This window comes from Lampris incognitus, chromosome 7 (assembly GCF_029633865.1).
Source record: "Lampris incognitus isolate fLamInc1 chromosome 7, fLamInc1.hap2, whole genome shotgun sequence".
Lineage (NCBI taxonomy): Eukaryota > Metazoa > Chordata > Actinopteri > Lampriformes > Lampridae > Lampris > Lampris incognitus.
The window spans coordinates 33,632,500-33,648,371 of NC_079217.1; the positions used below are offsets into that span (position 1 = coordinate 33,632,500).

The window sequence follows — 15,872 nt, forward strand, 5'->3', positions numbered from 1 at the left end:
GAAAACAGTGTTGCTGTAAGTGTTGAAAACACAGCTGATTTAGGTATATCATTTAATCTCTGGCCTATGAGCCAAATTTAATCAGATTTGTTTGGTGTTCAGCTGTTGTGAGACTACAGATTGGATTATAAACGATTATAAAAGGGTTAGGGTTAAAAGTCCAATATTCTAAAAGTTCCTCCTCACAGAAGCGTGCAGCGAGGGGGAAAATAACATAATTTCTCCCAATCTTCATTTTCTTCAAAGCAAGATGCTTAATATCTAACAACTGTTAAAACAGAGTCCTCAGTAGCAGGTGGTTTACAGTTGCTGATAAGGGAGAAAGAACAAAACCCTCAACACGAGACAAACTGCTCAGTTCCAAATGACCACCTCAACTGCAGACTTTGCTCATTTCAGCACATCCACACAGCTCACAAAGGGCCTCGGTTCAGGTAAGCTTAGAAATGCTGTCTTCCATCTCTGCTCCTCCCATGGCCTGTAGCTCGGCCTCCCTCTGCAGAGTCAGTGGACAGGCCAGATCAGGCTGACACAAGTGACGGAAGCGCTGTCAGGTGGAGAGAATAATTCACAACTAAGTGTCAAGCAACTCACCACAATTTCTGTCAAGCATTTCTTAGTCATTTGCATAATACACATTAAATTATCTAACATGCAGCCGTGAGGTGGCTGCATGTGGTGGCGGTTTATTGCTATTGCTGCATCACAACAATACCGTTTATTGTATGCAGTCAACTGTGCTGCTGAAAATATAGGGGCAACAATTAATCAGCTTTTATTTCATTTTATCGAAACAAAAAAAGGTATAAACACATTTGTATGTTAGTGATAACTTTGAGCATCTTGAGTACATGTAAGGCCAAAAAAAAAAGAAAGAAAGATTCACCAAACACTACAACTCCTCCTGTAGCCATAATGTGAATATTTGCTGACTTTTTCTGCTCTGAAAGATGAATCTCAACTGACAACGATTAAGCTTGAGCCACTGTGCCAGGATCCCTTCCAAAGGTAATTTATATATATTCATTCATTATCCGAACCGTTTATCCTGCCCTCAGGGTCGTGAGGATGCTGGAGCCTATCCTGACAATCATTGGGGGGCAGGTGGGGAGACACCCTGGACAGGCCGCCAGGCCATCAGACAGGGCTGACACACACACCCACACCCACACCCACACACACACACGTTCATACTGAGGGACAATTTAGTACAGCCAATTCACCTGACCTAGATGTCTTTGGACTGTGGGAGAAAACCGGAGCACCCGGAGGAAACCCATGCAGACACGGAGAGAACATGCAAACTCCACACAGAGGACGACCGCCAAGGTTGGACTACCCCGAGACTCAACCCCAAGACCTTCTTGCTGTGAGATGACCGTGCTAACCACTGCGCCACCGTGCTGCCCATATGGCACGGTGGCATAGTCGTTAGCGCCATCATCTGCGCCAACCATCAATGACTGCTGGGATAGGCTCCAGCATCCCCCCGACCCTGAGAGAAAGATAAGCGGTTTAGATAATGGATGGATTGATACATATAGTAGGGTGATAAAATCTGTCCCACTACAAATTAATTTCATCACTTCTCCATGTTTTGATTTTCACATAGTGAAATGCAAACCCCATCACATACCAATGCACACAGTGAGCATCCCATTCTTTGCATGGGTACATGTGCAGGGAGTAATATATCAAAAATATTTAAAGCAAAGCTATTTCTAAATATGTTTTAATCACAGTCAGTTGTGATGAAGTCGATATCCAAATCATGCGCATTTTCAAACACTTTGACCAAAATACATTCCCAAAGTTATGGATCATATGAAAAACATGTTTCATCAGCTCTGGTGTGATGATACATGCTGAACACTCACAGGACTATAATTTCTAAATTCACATAAGAACATAAAAAAAGAGACAGTATCGTTTCACAGAGAGCACCACACAATTTCCATGGTTTATCATTGTAATGTATTGCAGCATCCCCACCTGACTGAGGCTTCCAGGGCCCATGCTCAGTTTGATTAGAGCCCAACCTGGTACAAGTAAGATGGAGGATAGGGCCAGCAGCCAGCCCAACACGTACACCCAGACCGGATACACATACCAACGGTTGAACGTCAGCGGCTGATAGTCCACTAAGGAACAAATGAAAGACCCCTGTGGAAGTGTGGAAGAGTAAAGACGTAATGAGAGAAAAGTGAGAGAACTGTATTTTATTTTTTGATTTGTGAAGATACACTGCAGGGACATGGTCTTTACAGTTTGTTACGAAGGAGTAACAAAATCATACATAGTGTGTCTATGTGTGATTTTGAAAGACTTTGTTGGGGAAGCTCTGGCATGCATGTCCAAACAATTGCTTACCATTTCCCTGCATACAGACTGCCTGCATTCATCATCTATTTGTTAATCCTATTCAGAGGTGGGTGGTGGTGGGGGAGTGGAGTCTATTCCAACAGGTTTTGAAACATCCATCCATCACAATGACCATACACACATACCATTCACACATGGACTCCAATTCACTTAACACGCATGTCTTTGAATGGAGGAAACTGGAGTACCCTGAGGAAACCAATGTATGCCCCGGCTCACCAATTTGATGAAGTAATGATAACAATTGACAACTCTGTGGTTTCACAAAGTGTGGCAGCCCAAAATCTTGGTGTTACGTTTGATCCCAGCCTTTCCTTTGATAAGCACATTAAAGAAATCACCAAGACTGCCTTTTTTCACTTACATAATATAGCTAAAATCCGGTCTTTTCTGTCCATGGCTGATGCAGAGACTCTAATGCATGTATTTGTTTCATCCAGACTTGATTATTGTAATGTTCTGTTTTCAGGTCTGCCACATTCTAGTACTAAAAGTCTTCAGATGGTTAAGAATGCTGCTGCTAGAATCCTAACTAAATCTAGGAAATTTGACCATATTACAAAAATTCTTGCCTCCCTTCATTGGCTTCCTATCCATGTTTGATCAGAATACAAGGTGCTTCTGCTGACTTATAAAATCCTAAATGGGCTTGTCCCATCTTACCTGTCTGATCTCCTCAAACCATACATTCCATCTCGAGCTCTCAAAATACAGGGCTCCTGTGTGTACCCAAAGTTAAATAGAAGTCAGCTGGTGGCAGGGCTTTTTCCTATCGGGCTCCGTTCTTGTGGAATAACCTGCCTGCTGCCATCAGACAATCAGAGTCTGTTGAGTCGTTTAAATCCAAACTTAAAACTCATCTTTTTGCCTTAGCTTACAATTAATTCCCTTTAAGTTAAGTGCTTCACAACCTGTACTGCATGGCGGGTCGGTTTCTGTCTCAATGAATTTACCAACCATCGTTCTGCCGACGAGATTATAGTGTATAGATTATGACTGTGCTAATGACTATTGCAAACTGTTCTCTTCTCTCACATGTATTTTTTCTCTCTCTGAATGATGTCTTCTCCTTTCTCTTTCTCTGTGTGTGAATGGTGTCATGTGAGTCTCCCTTGTGTGGACAGACAGTCGGTCCTCCTCCCAAGTTTCCATGGTGATGGTAGTCACCACCTAGATGCTGCTTGGCATTACCCTCATCACATTTTCTTTTATATATCTTTTAAATCCATATGATTTTTGTTATCCTGTTTTTTTTGGGTTTTTTTACATGGTGATGCTGGTCGGGTGGCTTGGGTGCTGGGCTGTTCCGGTGGCGTCTGGACATTGCTTGGCATCCTGCACATTATATTCTTCATAAATTTTATAATTCCATTATAATTCTGTTTATCCTCTTTCAATGTTGTATTCTGTAAATTGTGTAAACACAACATCCATTGCACGTTGTCTGTCTTGGGAGAGAGATCCCTCCTCTGTTTCTCTCCCTGAGGTTTCTTCCTATTTTTCTCCCTGTTAAAGGTTTTGTTTTTTGTTTTGTTTTAGGAAGTCGTTCCTTATCCGATGCGAGGGTCTAAGGCCAGGATGTTGTGTTGCTGTAAAGCCCCTTGAGGAAAATGTGTAATCTGTGACCTTGTGCTATACAAATAAAATTGACTTGACTTGACTTGACTTAACTCTACCATATGGGCAATCTGGGCATGTGGCCAGGGGCCCCTGAGTGCAAAAGGGCCCTCCACAATGGTGGAAAAAATACGCATTTTTTCTATGTCGGGCTCCACTGAAATATGACACAAATATGACCCATTTGCTTGATCTTGATAATTATCCAGTCGGCATAAAATAAAAGTTGTTTCCATGAAAATTAAGTCTCTTGATTGATTGTTTTATTGGTGAGATGGCTGGGCAAGTGGTGACTGGTGAGCAAGTGGAAATGCACTGTATAAATTGGCTAACAGTCAAGGTGGGTGGGCATAGAGGTCAGATGGCTTACACTGCCCAGATTCAAGATCAGTTTTTCTTAAGCCAAGTCGTAGTAAAAACTGGAATTTATTTTAACCTGACCAGTTAGTTTGTATCAGTGATAAGTGTACGGGAAAAATTGCCAAGCAGCAGAAAATGGACAGCATTAACCAAAAGCCCAATGGGGCTGCCAAAAGAAAGAAAAGAAAAGGAAGTGAAAGAAATGGCCAAAATAAAAAAAAGTCCCACTAATAAGTAGCTTTTCAGAAAAGCTAAGCGAAGTGAAGAAGAGGGCGTTCTGATGGAGGATGTCGAGCTAGCTAGTAGTAATGATAGCCTGGTAGTGTCTAGTGTCGGTTCTAGCAATGCACAGCTGGATTTTGAGGACTTGATCACAGAGTTTGCAAAGAAAAAGTCAAGAAAGAAGAACTTCTAAAGGCAAGAACCATTTGATTATGCTGTCTGTGCATTGAGCAGTATTATCTGTCATGATTGTGTGTTGCTGTATATTTTGTGGATGTTTATTTGATATGCTATTTGCATACATAACGTGCACTGTATCCACGGGCGTAAGTTTGCATAGGGACCATAGGGACATGTCACAACCAATGTTTGGGAAAGGCAGAGTTTTCCCTACCAATATTTTGATATATTTTAATATAACAATTTTTTTTACATAATGCATTGAATATAATATTTTTTTCGCAAACTCATTCGTCGTATTAAAGTATGTAGAGAACTATTTTTCCGACGTGCCCTCTCATCGCAATCTTCAGTGTAACCTGCAAGGCAACCCGTTTAGATATGCTGCCATTTGATTGGCTGAGGGGTTATCACGTTCTGGGCACATGAACGTATCGAAGCCCCTCTCGTCACCTCTCTCCCGAAGAAGAAGACGCGCTGTGTGTGGCAGAGTTGCTGCAAGATAGCTGGACTGACGGTAAGATGTCAGGCTGGCTGTTGCAGACTTGGTTGACGTAAATACACCAGGAAATAATTAAAGTAAATCCTCACATTAGTATTTCGTTTGGCCTCAACATTTTTGTCAGTGTTTCTGCTTTGTAGATAGAAAATACCACCGAAAAAGAGAAGAGACATCCGAAGCTTTTTCACCACCCGGAGAGTAAGTAGTAGACTAGCTGCTAGGCTGTTGTTAGCTAGCTAACTACCCACAAAATGCAAGCCCCCTAGCCTAACGTTAAGACCCATTCTACTATGGAAAAGTGTTATTAAGGTGTTAGTGTAGTGAATGTAATGAAGGCTAGTATTGAAGCTATCTGACTGGGTTCTGTAATATTTGCCGGTCGATTTAAAGACACATGGATGCGGTCCCACACAAATGCAAACATGCTAGCCTAGCGTAATATCACCAGTCTTCTACTGTGGAAAAAATAACTGGTAGCTAATACGTTTCGAGGATAGGTGTAAAGCTAACTGTGTCCCCTCTAGCCTTTGAACCAATGTTAGCAATTACAAGGGTTAAACTAGTGAATAACTGCTAGTAACTATGAATCACTGCACACAGGAAAAACAGCAGCATGAAGCAACAAATGCAGAGCAGGCTGATGAATCAGGAACAGAGTTTCAGGTGAGGTGTTGACTATGTCTATTAGCATTTTTGTTTGGAATAAAGATGACATAATTGCAGTTCTTTGTTTTAGGACACCTTGCAGTTGTAACTTATGAATCGCATCATCATGCTGGTTATTCTGAAAATAAATGTTTGATTTTCATAATTAAGGGTGTCGAGGTTATTCTTCAAATGTTATCCAAATTTTTTTTTCTTATAAGTTTGATATGTGTAATGTATATAAAGATTACATTTTATTCATTGATGCATTATTTTGAAATACATCCAGGAAACTCAGAAATCCAGTACAGATGTAGTGCAGGTTGAGGAAGCAACAGCTGGAACGCCGGGGCTTCAGGTGAGGTCTTAAAATGGTTCTGTGATGATATATCAGCAATGAAATTAAAGGATGTTTGGGTTTTATTTCACCTTAGGTGGGGGGGGGGGCACTGCTTGGCAGTGTCCCTACCAATACTGAGACCAAACTTACGCCCTTGACTGTATCACTGTGGTGTGATGCTGCTATATTGTGTTGTAGTCAGTTTGTCAAGTTCATTCCATGTTAGCTTTTGCAGTTCTGTGTGAAGTTGCCGAGCTTACTTAGTGAGCCTTATTTTGAAACCTCCACTCAGCTTTCCTGTGTGATTACCTTAGGATGGCATTGTTGTAAGCGTATTCCTACTTAATCACACCATTATGTATTGTGTGCTGTCTGCTTGGATGGTTTTCAGTGAACAAAAATATGATCATAGTTGAGAGCAGGGATAGGCAACTTTGATGATAGAGAGGGCCACAAAAATTTTATCCTCACTACGAGGGCCAGATTGTGACCATGCACTTCCACAAGTGGGATACTGTAACCCCATCACTCAATTAACCAAATATACCTACTAATTTAATAAAAAGACTACAATATATACTGGTAATCAAAGTTTATTATACCAACATTTCTATTTAATGAGCTTAACACAGAAACAAAATGTCCACATTCCTGAGTGATACACCATTATTTCAGTGCAATGGGGTCTCAAAAATCATCATTCAATAATGGTACAAATGTTAACATTCACAATAAGTGCAACAACTAATATGAATGTTTTTAGTACATTTCTACTCTGCCCTCCCATTCCATGACATGTTTCAGATAAACATGCTTTTAGCTCAAATTGTTAACAAGGTAAACAGACTGTGTTTTATATAGTGCTTTTCTAGTCTACCGACCACCCAAAGTGCTTTTTTACAATGTATGCCTCACATTCACCCATTCACACACATTCATGTACTGATGAAGCCATTGAAAGCCATTGAAACTCACCGACAGGTGGATCAGTATAAAGTTCTGTCTTAATGAGATACTTGTGGCCTCCCCTGCTGAGGTACAATACACTGAATGTCAGTGTCAATGTTGTGCATCCAATCTACATGAGCTGGAACAGTTTCACCTGTCAGCCTGTTTCTCTCTTTTGACTTGATGTGCTTCATTGTTGCAGCTGCTCTTGCAGAGTTGTAAGTGCTCCCAAACATGCTGGCCACTGAGAATGCAAAATCCCTGAGGAGTGGAAAGTGGGACTCGGGTAGTAGTCTCCAAAATCAAAGTCCTCTCTCATTGTACTTTGTTTGAAAGATGGGGTCTGACTGTATTTTGCAAAGTTCAAACTGCAACTCTGGGGATTGCTCACTGATAGCAGCAGAGAGGGGGTCAGTGAATAACACAATTCATGGCTGCAGGGTGTGGAAATTTGAAAGCGTTCCTTGAACTGCTGCTGCAGTGTTTCTGTGTCTGCTATATACTTGAGAAATGTTTTCTCACATCTGGAGATATCTTTGCGCATCTCTTCACAGGTGGGAAAGTGTGCCAAATTTGGATGGTCGGATGAAAAGCCTTCTTTGAACAGGGCTAATTTACATTTAAATGTGTTCATGTGTGCATAGAGATCTGACACAGTTTGGCCTCTTCCCTGAAACTGTATATGAAGGTGATTAAGATGCGAGGTAATATCCACAAGGAAGGCTACGTTGCAGAGAAAATCTGTATCCCCAAGTTTACTGCAATAAGCACTTGTATCACATCGAATGCTGTTCTCCAAGAGATTTCAGTGTGCAGTGTAAAAAAATTTCTCCAAGCACTTTCCATGGCTCATCCATCTGATCTCAGTGTGCATCTGTATATCACCATAAGCGGCGCTCACTTCCAAAAAGGCTACAAACTTCCTCTGATTGAGATACCTGTTTCCCCTTCTAATGAGATTGGTAACCTTGGTAACTAAATCCATGATATGGATTCAGTTACCAAGTTCATTGTCTTGACACAGAGCACCTCCTGTAAGATAAAAATGAAATAAGATTTAGTCAATGATAAAAATTCTCATAAAGAAAACCCACATCATAACCATATATTAATAGTTAGCTAGCAATAACGTTACCCACCTGATGTATGATGCAGTACAATATTGGACAGTCAATGCGCTCTGTTTGAAGAGCCCAGCGAATGTCTTCCTCGCATTGATAGTATGCCATCTGTAACAACAGCTGAAAGCTTGTCAAAGCTCCCATGCTCACTTAGAACACTTTTAACGGCGTTGAAAACATCCTTGCCCTTGGTAGAGTCATGCAAAGCCACCAATTTCAATAACTTCTCATGCACTTCAAATGAACTGTCAATGGCTCTTGTGTAAATGAGAAGCTGGCTAACATCCATCACATCTGTACTTTCATCCAGCGCTAAGCAGATCACTTGCGGTCATACATGGCTTGTTTTAGCTTTCCCTCGACATGATTTTGAATGTCAAAAATTCTTCGTGTCACTATGCAGAGAAAGGGCATTGCCAGATCATTTTGCTGGGGCTTAAGCCCCAAACGTTTTGAGAGTAGCCCTGAAAATATTTTTTTAATTTAAGCCTATGTGAAGCCCCAAAAAAAAAAGTGCAACGTGCGAATGTCCAATAGTGACTTAACAGAGTATCAAAATAAATGCAGTTCTTGAAACTAACTCTGTGTGTGTGTGTGTGTGTGTTTGTGTGTGTGTGTGTCTCTGTCTGTGTGTGTGTGTTTCTGTCTGTGTGTGTGTGTGTGTGTGTGTGTGTGTGTGTCTGTCTGTGTCTGTGTAAACTGATGATCCGCTGAAGACCATAGGTCAGTCCGGCAACAGGCTTAGTGTCTTGAATGTTCTTTGTTCAAAATTCTGGTTGCTTGGTGGAAAAAGCTGTTCCGGAACCTACTGGTCCACGCTTTGAAGCTGTGGTACTGCTTTCCTGATGGTAGCAGCTGGAACAGTCCATAGTTAGGGTGGCTGGAGTCCTTGGTAATCACACATGCTTTGCTGACACAATGTCAGTTGTATATGTCCTGGATGGAGGGAAACTCACATCCACTGATGTCCCGGGCTGTCCGCACAACTCTGCAGCATTTTGCGGTTGTGGGCAGTACAGTTCCCATGCCAGGTGGTGAACTCCTTCATGGCGGATTTTGTTTTGCAGGCACACTAAACATAGGTTTGCCTATGAATTCGGTAAAAACATATTCTGTTTCCCATCTTGCCTGGAAGACACGGTTCTCTAGGTCAAGTTTTCTTTTTTTTTATCACTCATGTCTCGGTTCGTTGCGTGTTGTTGGGGAAGAGGCCCGCCGAGACCAAGAGGGGACCATGTGCAAGCAGTTGCTTGGCTACAGGCCTCTTGTGTTTTGAGGAAGCACTCTCTATCAGTGGACAATATAATTAAAATTGGGATCTGGTTCAAATGTGGTCAGATAGCCTGCTTGCTTCCAACACCTGTGAAACCAAAAATCTACTGATATTTGGAAATTGACCCACGGGCCGTACTGAGTGAGGATGGGGGCTGAATGCAGCCCACGGGCTGCCAGTTGCTCATATCTGGTCCAGAGTCATAAACTGCCTTGGGATGATTTAATCCATTGTCTTGATGCACGTTCAATAATCCAGATAAGGAAATCGAATTAAATTGAATCGGTTCATCTGAACACAAAGTTTAGTGGGAGAAACGTTTCATCCCTCATCTAAGTGAGTTCGTCAGTCTCAGCTGACTGCAGGTATCCCCAAACTTATAAACAGTACAGTTGCATAACGGCAGAAACTGATCGATTTCATATGCAAATTGCCATGACCATTAATTAGAGTTAAAATGGCCACATGTACTATTCACAGAGGATTGGAGAATAGTTGCAATCACACCATTTTACAATGCTGAAGGGGGCTAAGAGTACATCTGTCACCGTCTTATAATGCTAGGATTGCAACTACTCCACATCCTCTGTGAGTAGCACACGTGGCCATTTTAACTTTCGAACTGATTCAACTTTCTGGGATTTGATCGATTATTTCCTTGTCTTGTGATTTGTGAGTGAAATGGCAGTACTTGGTCTATTGAACTGTATAAGGGATACCTGCTCAGCTGGACTGGTTATTCAGCCTTTGACCAATAGGTGTGTGATTATGGTCTGATGGATTTGGCATGCCAACTTGACTGGAAGCTCAAACTAATTAAAGTTGGGTTTAAGGGATGGGGTGTGTGGCGTGCGGTGGGCATGGTGTGTGCATGTGTGTGTGTGGGGGAGATGGGGGCGGGGGGGGGGGGGGCTATGAGCTTCAGTGCACAGGGGCCCCTGGGGGTATTAATCCATGCAGACATATGGAGAACATACAAACTCTACACAGATGGATTGGAATTTGCTGCAGGAGGGCATGCTAACCACAAAGCCACTGTGCTTTGTGGTTAGCATGTGTACAGTGTACATATAAGTCTAAAAAACTTCATTCTGACAATGACGCGCTAACTCACCAGTGAGACCAGAGGGGTGAGGTAGAGCCAGCAGACCTTAAATAATATGTTGGGGCGCGTGTCCGTCATGTCCTCTATGATACCATACATTCGCTCAGCCCCTTTATCAGAGAAAGAGAGAAAAGCCACAGCTATATTTGAATAATATGTATCAATTTACATTTTCAAGGTTACTTGAATTACATGCTAGTTACATACCAAATATCCAGCCTACTGCCAGTGTTTCAAATGCACAGAGAAAGAGAATGCAGGCTCCATTGCAGGCGTAGTAGTCAAACAACTGAAATACATACATTCCTCCCTACAGGGGCAAGAGGACAAAGAGCTGTAATTATTATGGGCATTGTTGTGAATGTTTAACAGTTCCTAAAGTTTGCTCTCAATTTCATTTGAGGTTACTTTTCCATCAGGTGTGCTGTTTACCACACTGGGTTTCTCAGTGCGTAGTATGTGAAATATAGTTGCCAGAGAAATTTGATAAAAAAGAAAGATATCACAGAAAAAGTTGAATCAGTTCATCTGGACACATTTATTGAGAAACGTTTCATCACTCATCTAAGTGACTTCTTCAGTCTCAACTGACTGCAGGTATCCTCACCCTTATAAACAATACAGTTGCATAATGAAAAAACCAACGATTGGTTTCATATACAAATTACTGTGACAATTAACTAGAGTTACAATGGCCATGTGTACTATTCACAAAGGATTTAGGAATAGTTGCTATCAGTTAGTTGCAGCTGAAGATGCCACAACACACGAACCAGATGTGGAAAACGAAACTGATTCAGATGTTAAACCCTTTATGCCTGGTTATCCTCATCTGATAACAGCCAGAATTAAATGACCTGGTCAGGGACTTAGTTTTGTCAAAAGCTAATGCAGAATTACTTGGTTCAAGACTGCAAGGATGGGGTTTGCTGTCACCAGGTACAAATATTTCTATCTTTCAGAACTGTCAAGAACATTTGACAAACTTCTTTAGGCAGGTTGATAACATCTGTTTCTGCACTGACACTGATGGACTGTTCATGGCTTTGGGTTGTGTGCATGACCCACAGCAGTGGTATCTTCTCATAGATTTGCATGTAACAACAGGCCATTTTCTGATAATTATAGATTACTGGAGTTACAATGCGAAAATGGGATTGACATTGGCATCAGTTTACACTCCAGATACAGTGCAGCACAGATTACAGACCATACAGGTTCAGAGATGCGTAAAAAAATCTGCCAAAGGAATCCAAGTCATAGAAGGTAAAATTTCAATTCTTATAGACGAATCAACAAGGCTGGGATGTAAAACTACACTGATTGTGTACCTGAAATGTGAAACAGACAAGAGCTGTGACCCGCATTTTGTTTCTAGATTTGATTGATCTTCTGAACCCAACAGCCAACACAATTATGCAACATTTGTTGAAATGCCTCAGGTCACATGGCTTCGATGACACACATTTGAAGAAGCACTTGGTTTCATTTGCAAGTGATGGTGCAAGCGTCATGTTGGGGTGAAAATCTGGTGTAGCTAAACAACTGTCTGAATAGTGTCCATAATATCTTGACCTGGCATTGCCTAAATCACCAACTGGAGCTCACTGTGGGGAACACTGTCTGACGTCAGTGATGTAACCATTTTCAGGCATTTATGGACAAATTATACACTTTGTACAGCAGATCACCCCAAAATCAGCAAAAGTCACTGTGCTCACTTTAGCTTTACGAAGACAGATGACAAACAGTCAACCTCCGATAGAAAACTGTATGACGGTCTGTTAAGGCGGCTGACTTCAAAGAAATTCATATGAGACTTAGCACTCATGTATGACACACTAAACATGTTAGCCCTACTATCAAAATGCTTACAGAAACACACAACATCAGTTGCCTATGCAGACAAACTGATCAGACGTCGCATTTAGTTCATTGATGGACTGGGAGACCGACCAGGAACCAAAGTCCTTGCAGCTGAAATGACCATATCAGCAGGCAGGTTTGGCACAGTCGTGCTGACAGAAATAGTTCCCATCAATCGTCAGCAGTTTATTAGAAGTCTAAGCAATAATCTCAACCATCGAATGTTTACCACTGCATCAGGGCCAGCAGCAACCTCCCAGGCTGAGTCGAAGTATGTCCATTTGATTGCACAACTGAAAGTCCTGAAACGGCACCAGCACCAGTACCCGGTTTTGGAGAGGTGGAAATAAGTGAGCTCTGTAAAAGATTCAGGCTGCCAACTTTTAGGGCAGTTAATGGTTTCAGAGACTTTATCGTGAGCTATGAGGATGCCACACGTGATGAGCTCAGGCCTTTAATGAATTGCACCAAACTCATCCCATGTAGCATTGCGGAGTGCGAAAGGGGATTCAGCCAGATGAATCTAATTGTCACCCCGATCTGCGCAAAGTTACTGATTGAACGGGTATCCGCCTTGATGTTCATCAAACTACATGGGCCACCTCTAAACCAATGGGATCCGACAGGCTATGTGACAACTTCGCTGGGATACCATCGCTCGGTTGAAGACATGAGAACGAGACCTTCAACCAAATCTCTCAAGGATTCTCCTCCTGACCCAGTATGGCGATTTCTTTGACTTTTTTGAGCAGGATGTCCTGAGGTCGAAATAAAAACATCAGTGGTGAGTAACACTGGTAACTTTTTTTAGGTGTGGCCTGCTGTGCTTGATGTGTTTTGTGGATTACAATCTCAACTTCAAACTTAATTAGGCATGTACTGTGTAGTTCAATTGAAATGTAAACCAGTGATGTTGAATATAATAATAAGTAGTGGCAATGATTTGACCCCTTCCAACATGGAGCTACTGCAGCCTGTAATTATAAAATTGCCCATACCTGACTGTATGCGTTTGGTGTTGAATACATTTGCGGATCCTTTGCTATGAACTGGGGTGATTCGTGTGTGGTTTGTGAATGAAGCATGTGTATTCTCTGTGATGATGTCATTAAAATAGCGTCCCCCCCACTCAAAAAAATCCCCATTTCACCCCTGGAGCTGAACACTCAGCTGTGTTGTTTCACAGCAAGTCTAAGCGGCTCTCATGAGGTAAAGCTTTGTCATGAGTCTTTGAGCTCAGAGAGGAAATTTGGGTGTTTCTGGAGGAGAAGTGTATGCATGAAGTTGCAAGCAAGTTTAGTGATGAACAATTTCTGATGAAACTGGCTTATCTCAGCGAAATACGTAGTTGGAAAGCTGAATTAATTAAATCTTCAGCTTCAAGGCAGAGAAAAGCACCATCCTCACCTGGCAGACAAGATCACTCGAAAGTTTGAGATATGGGCCAGGCAATTTGATCAAGGAAATATTGATTTCTTTGAAAATGTAAGTGAATTTGTTGAAACCAGTGATTCTGGAGCCACCACAGTGATTTCATGTCTTAAGGAGCACATCTCTTGCCTGAGAGGATTCTTACAAAAATCCATCCCAAACAACAGTGCTCAATATGACCGGGCGACAGATCCATTTTTTTGTTTTGGTTTTCTTTTGCACAGATTGAATTTTATTGTTATTGTTCTAACAAAGTGACTTTTTACTGTTATTTCGTTTTTGTTTTTGAAAAAGCACACAGACTGATGTACAAATATAGTAACAAAAGTCTCAAAAAGAGGTTTGATAAAGCTGAAGTTGAACTTGCATTGTTATTTGCACAACATAAATTACTGAAAGAAAAGTGAAAGGAATGTTCATGATCTTGATGTTATTAAAATCAAGTTATACTTGGCCCATTTTGTCACCATTTTGTTAGGGTATGGGGCATGAACATTTTTCTTCCTCCAAAGTTTTAGAACCACTGGATTACGCATAAAGTAGAACTAAAATAGCAATGTGCGTGTGACCGTGATTCATGCACATGCATGTATGTCAGTGAGCAGGGCCTTCCACATCAAGTTCGCACAGGGCCTCACCCCCCCCCCGCCTTCAATGGCCCTGCTAATATCAATACTAATACTAACAATAATAACAATAAACGTTATTTATATTGCACCTTTCTAAACAATGTTACAAGGTGCCTTACACAACAGGATAAAATAATGCACATAGTCAAGATAAATATCAAAATACAATATAAATATAGGACATAATGTCAGATTTGTGCCACAGAACAAGGTAAAACATGGTCAGGTTAAAGTCACAAGAGCATAATTAAAACAAAGAATTAGAGCTGTTAAAACAAGTATTATGATGAAGCAATTAAAATAAGGTGATGAAAGAAATATATATATAAAGAATTAAACATGTAAAATAATAAAAGTATAAGATTTAAACAGTATAAAAATAATAGACTATAAATAAAATAAAAATTGGGCAGCAATGGATTTACAATAAAAAAGCCTTCATGTAAAAGTAAGTTTTAAGAAGTGATTTAAAAGAAGACAGTGGGTTGCTAGCCTGATTTCCTCAGGTAGGGAGTTCTAGAATTGTGGGGCTCTTATAGAAAACTCCTGGTCACCTTTAGCAATGAGGCTGGCTGAGGGCACAGTTAAAAAGGACCTGCCTGAGGAGTGCAGGCAGCGACCAGGCCCATGGGGTGTGAGTAAATCAATGATATATTTAGGAGTGAGGCTATATAGGGCTTTAAAAGGAATTAGTAAATGTTTAAAATCAACCCTATACCTAACAGGTAGCCAGTGAAACATTGCAAGAATGGGAGTGATGTGTTCATGTCTCTTGGAATTTGTTAACAGTCTGGCAGCTGAGTTTTGGATGAGCTGGGAGGTGCGAGATTAACTTTTGACTGAGCCCTGAAGACAGGGAGTTACAGTATTCCAAATGTGATAAGGTGAATGCATGGATTACTTTTTTAAGGTCTGTTTGAGATAGAAAATGTTTTACTTTTGCAATGTTCCTAATTTGGAGAAAGCAAGACCGTACGACCTTACTTATTTGTGTGTCAAAACAGAGCTTGGAGTTAAGAATACACCCAAATTGCAGGCAGAGTGTGTAACATTGGAGGACAGGTTCCCTAGACTCTTTTCCAGCTCACCAGTTAGGTTGGGGAGACTGTAAAAGAACCTCAGATTTGGACTCATTGAGCAGGAGGAAGTTTTGTGACATCCAGCAGTTAATATCGGTGAGACAAGCCATAACATGAGAAAGATTGTGTTTGTCATTACTAGTAACCGGGACATAAAACTGGTTGTCATCCG

The 15,872-nt window shown here is 41.2% G+C and overlaps 1 protein-coding gene across 1 annotated transcript in view; it reads right to left on the minus strand.

Moving 5' to 3' along the window:
- Positions 1-430: 430 nt before the first annotated feature.
- Positions 431-15,872, minus strand: part of LOC130115230 (sodium- and chloride-dependent GABA transporter 2-like) — a 67,619-nt gene continuing 52,177 nt past the window's right edge. Inside the window, exons 12-15 of the mRNA XM_056282847.1 lie at positions 10,903-11,005; positions 10,705-10,805; positions 1,993-2,163; positions 431-547 (exon numbers count right to left, since the gene is read on the minus strand). Of these exons, the coding sequence (XP_056138822.1) occupies positions 431-547; positions 1,993-2,163; positions 10,705-10,805; positions 10,903-11,005 (492 nt within the window). The remainder of the gene's footprint in view (positions 548-1,992; positions 2,164-10,704; positions 10,806-10,902; positions 11,006-15,872) is intronic.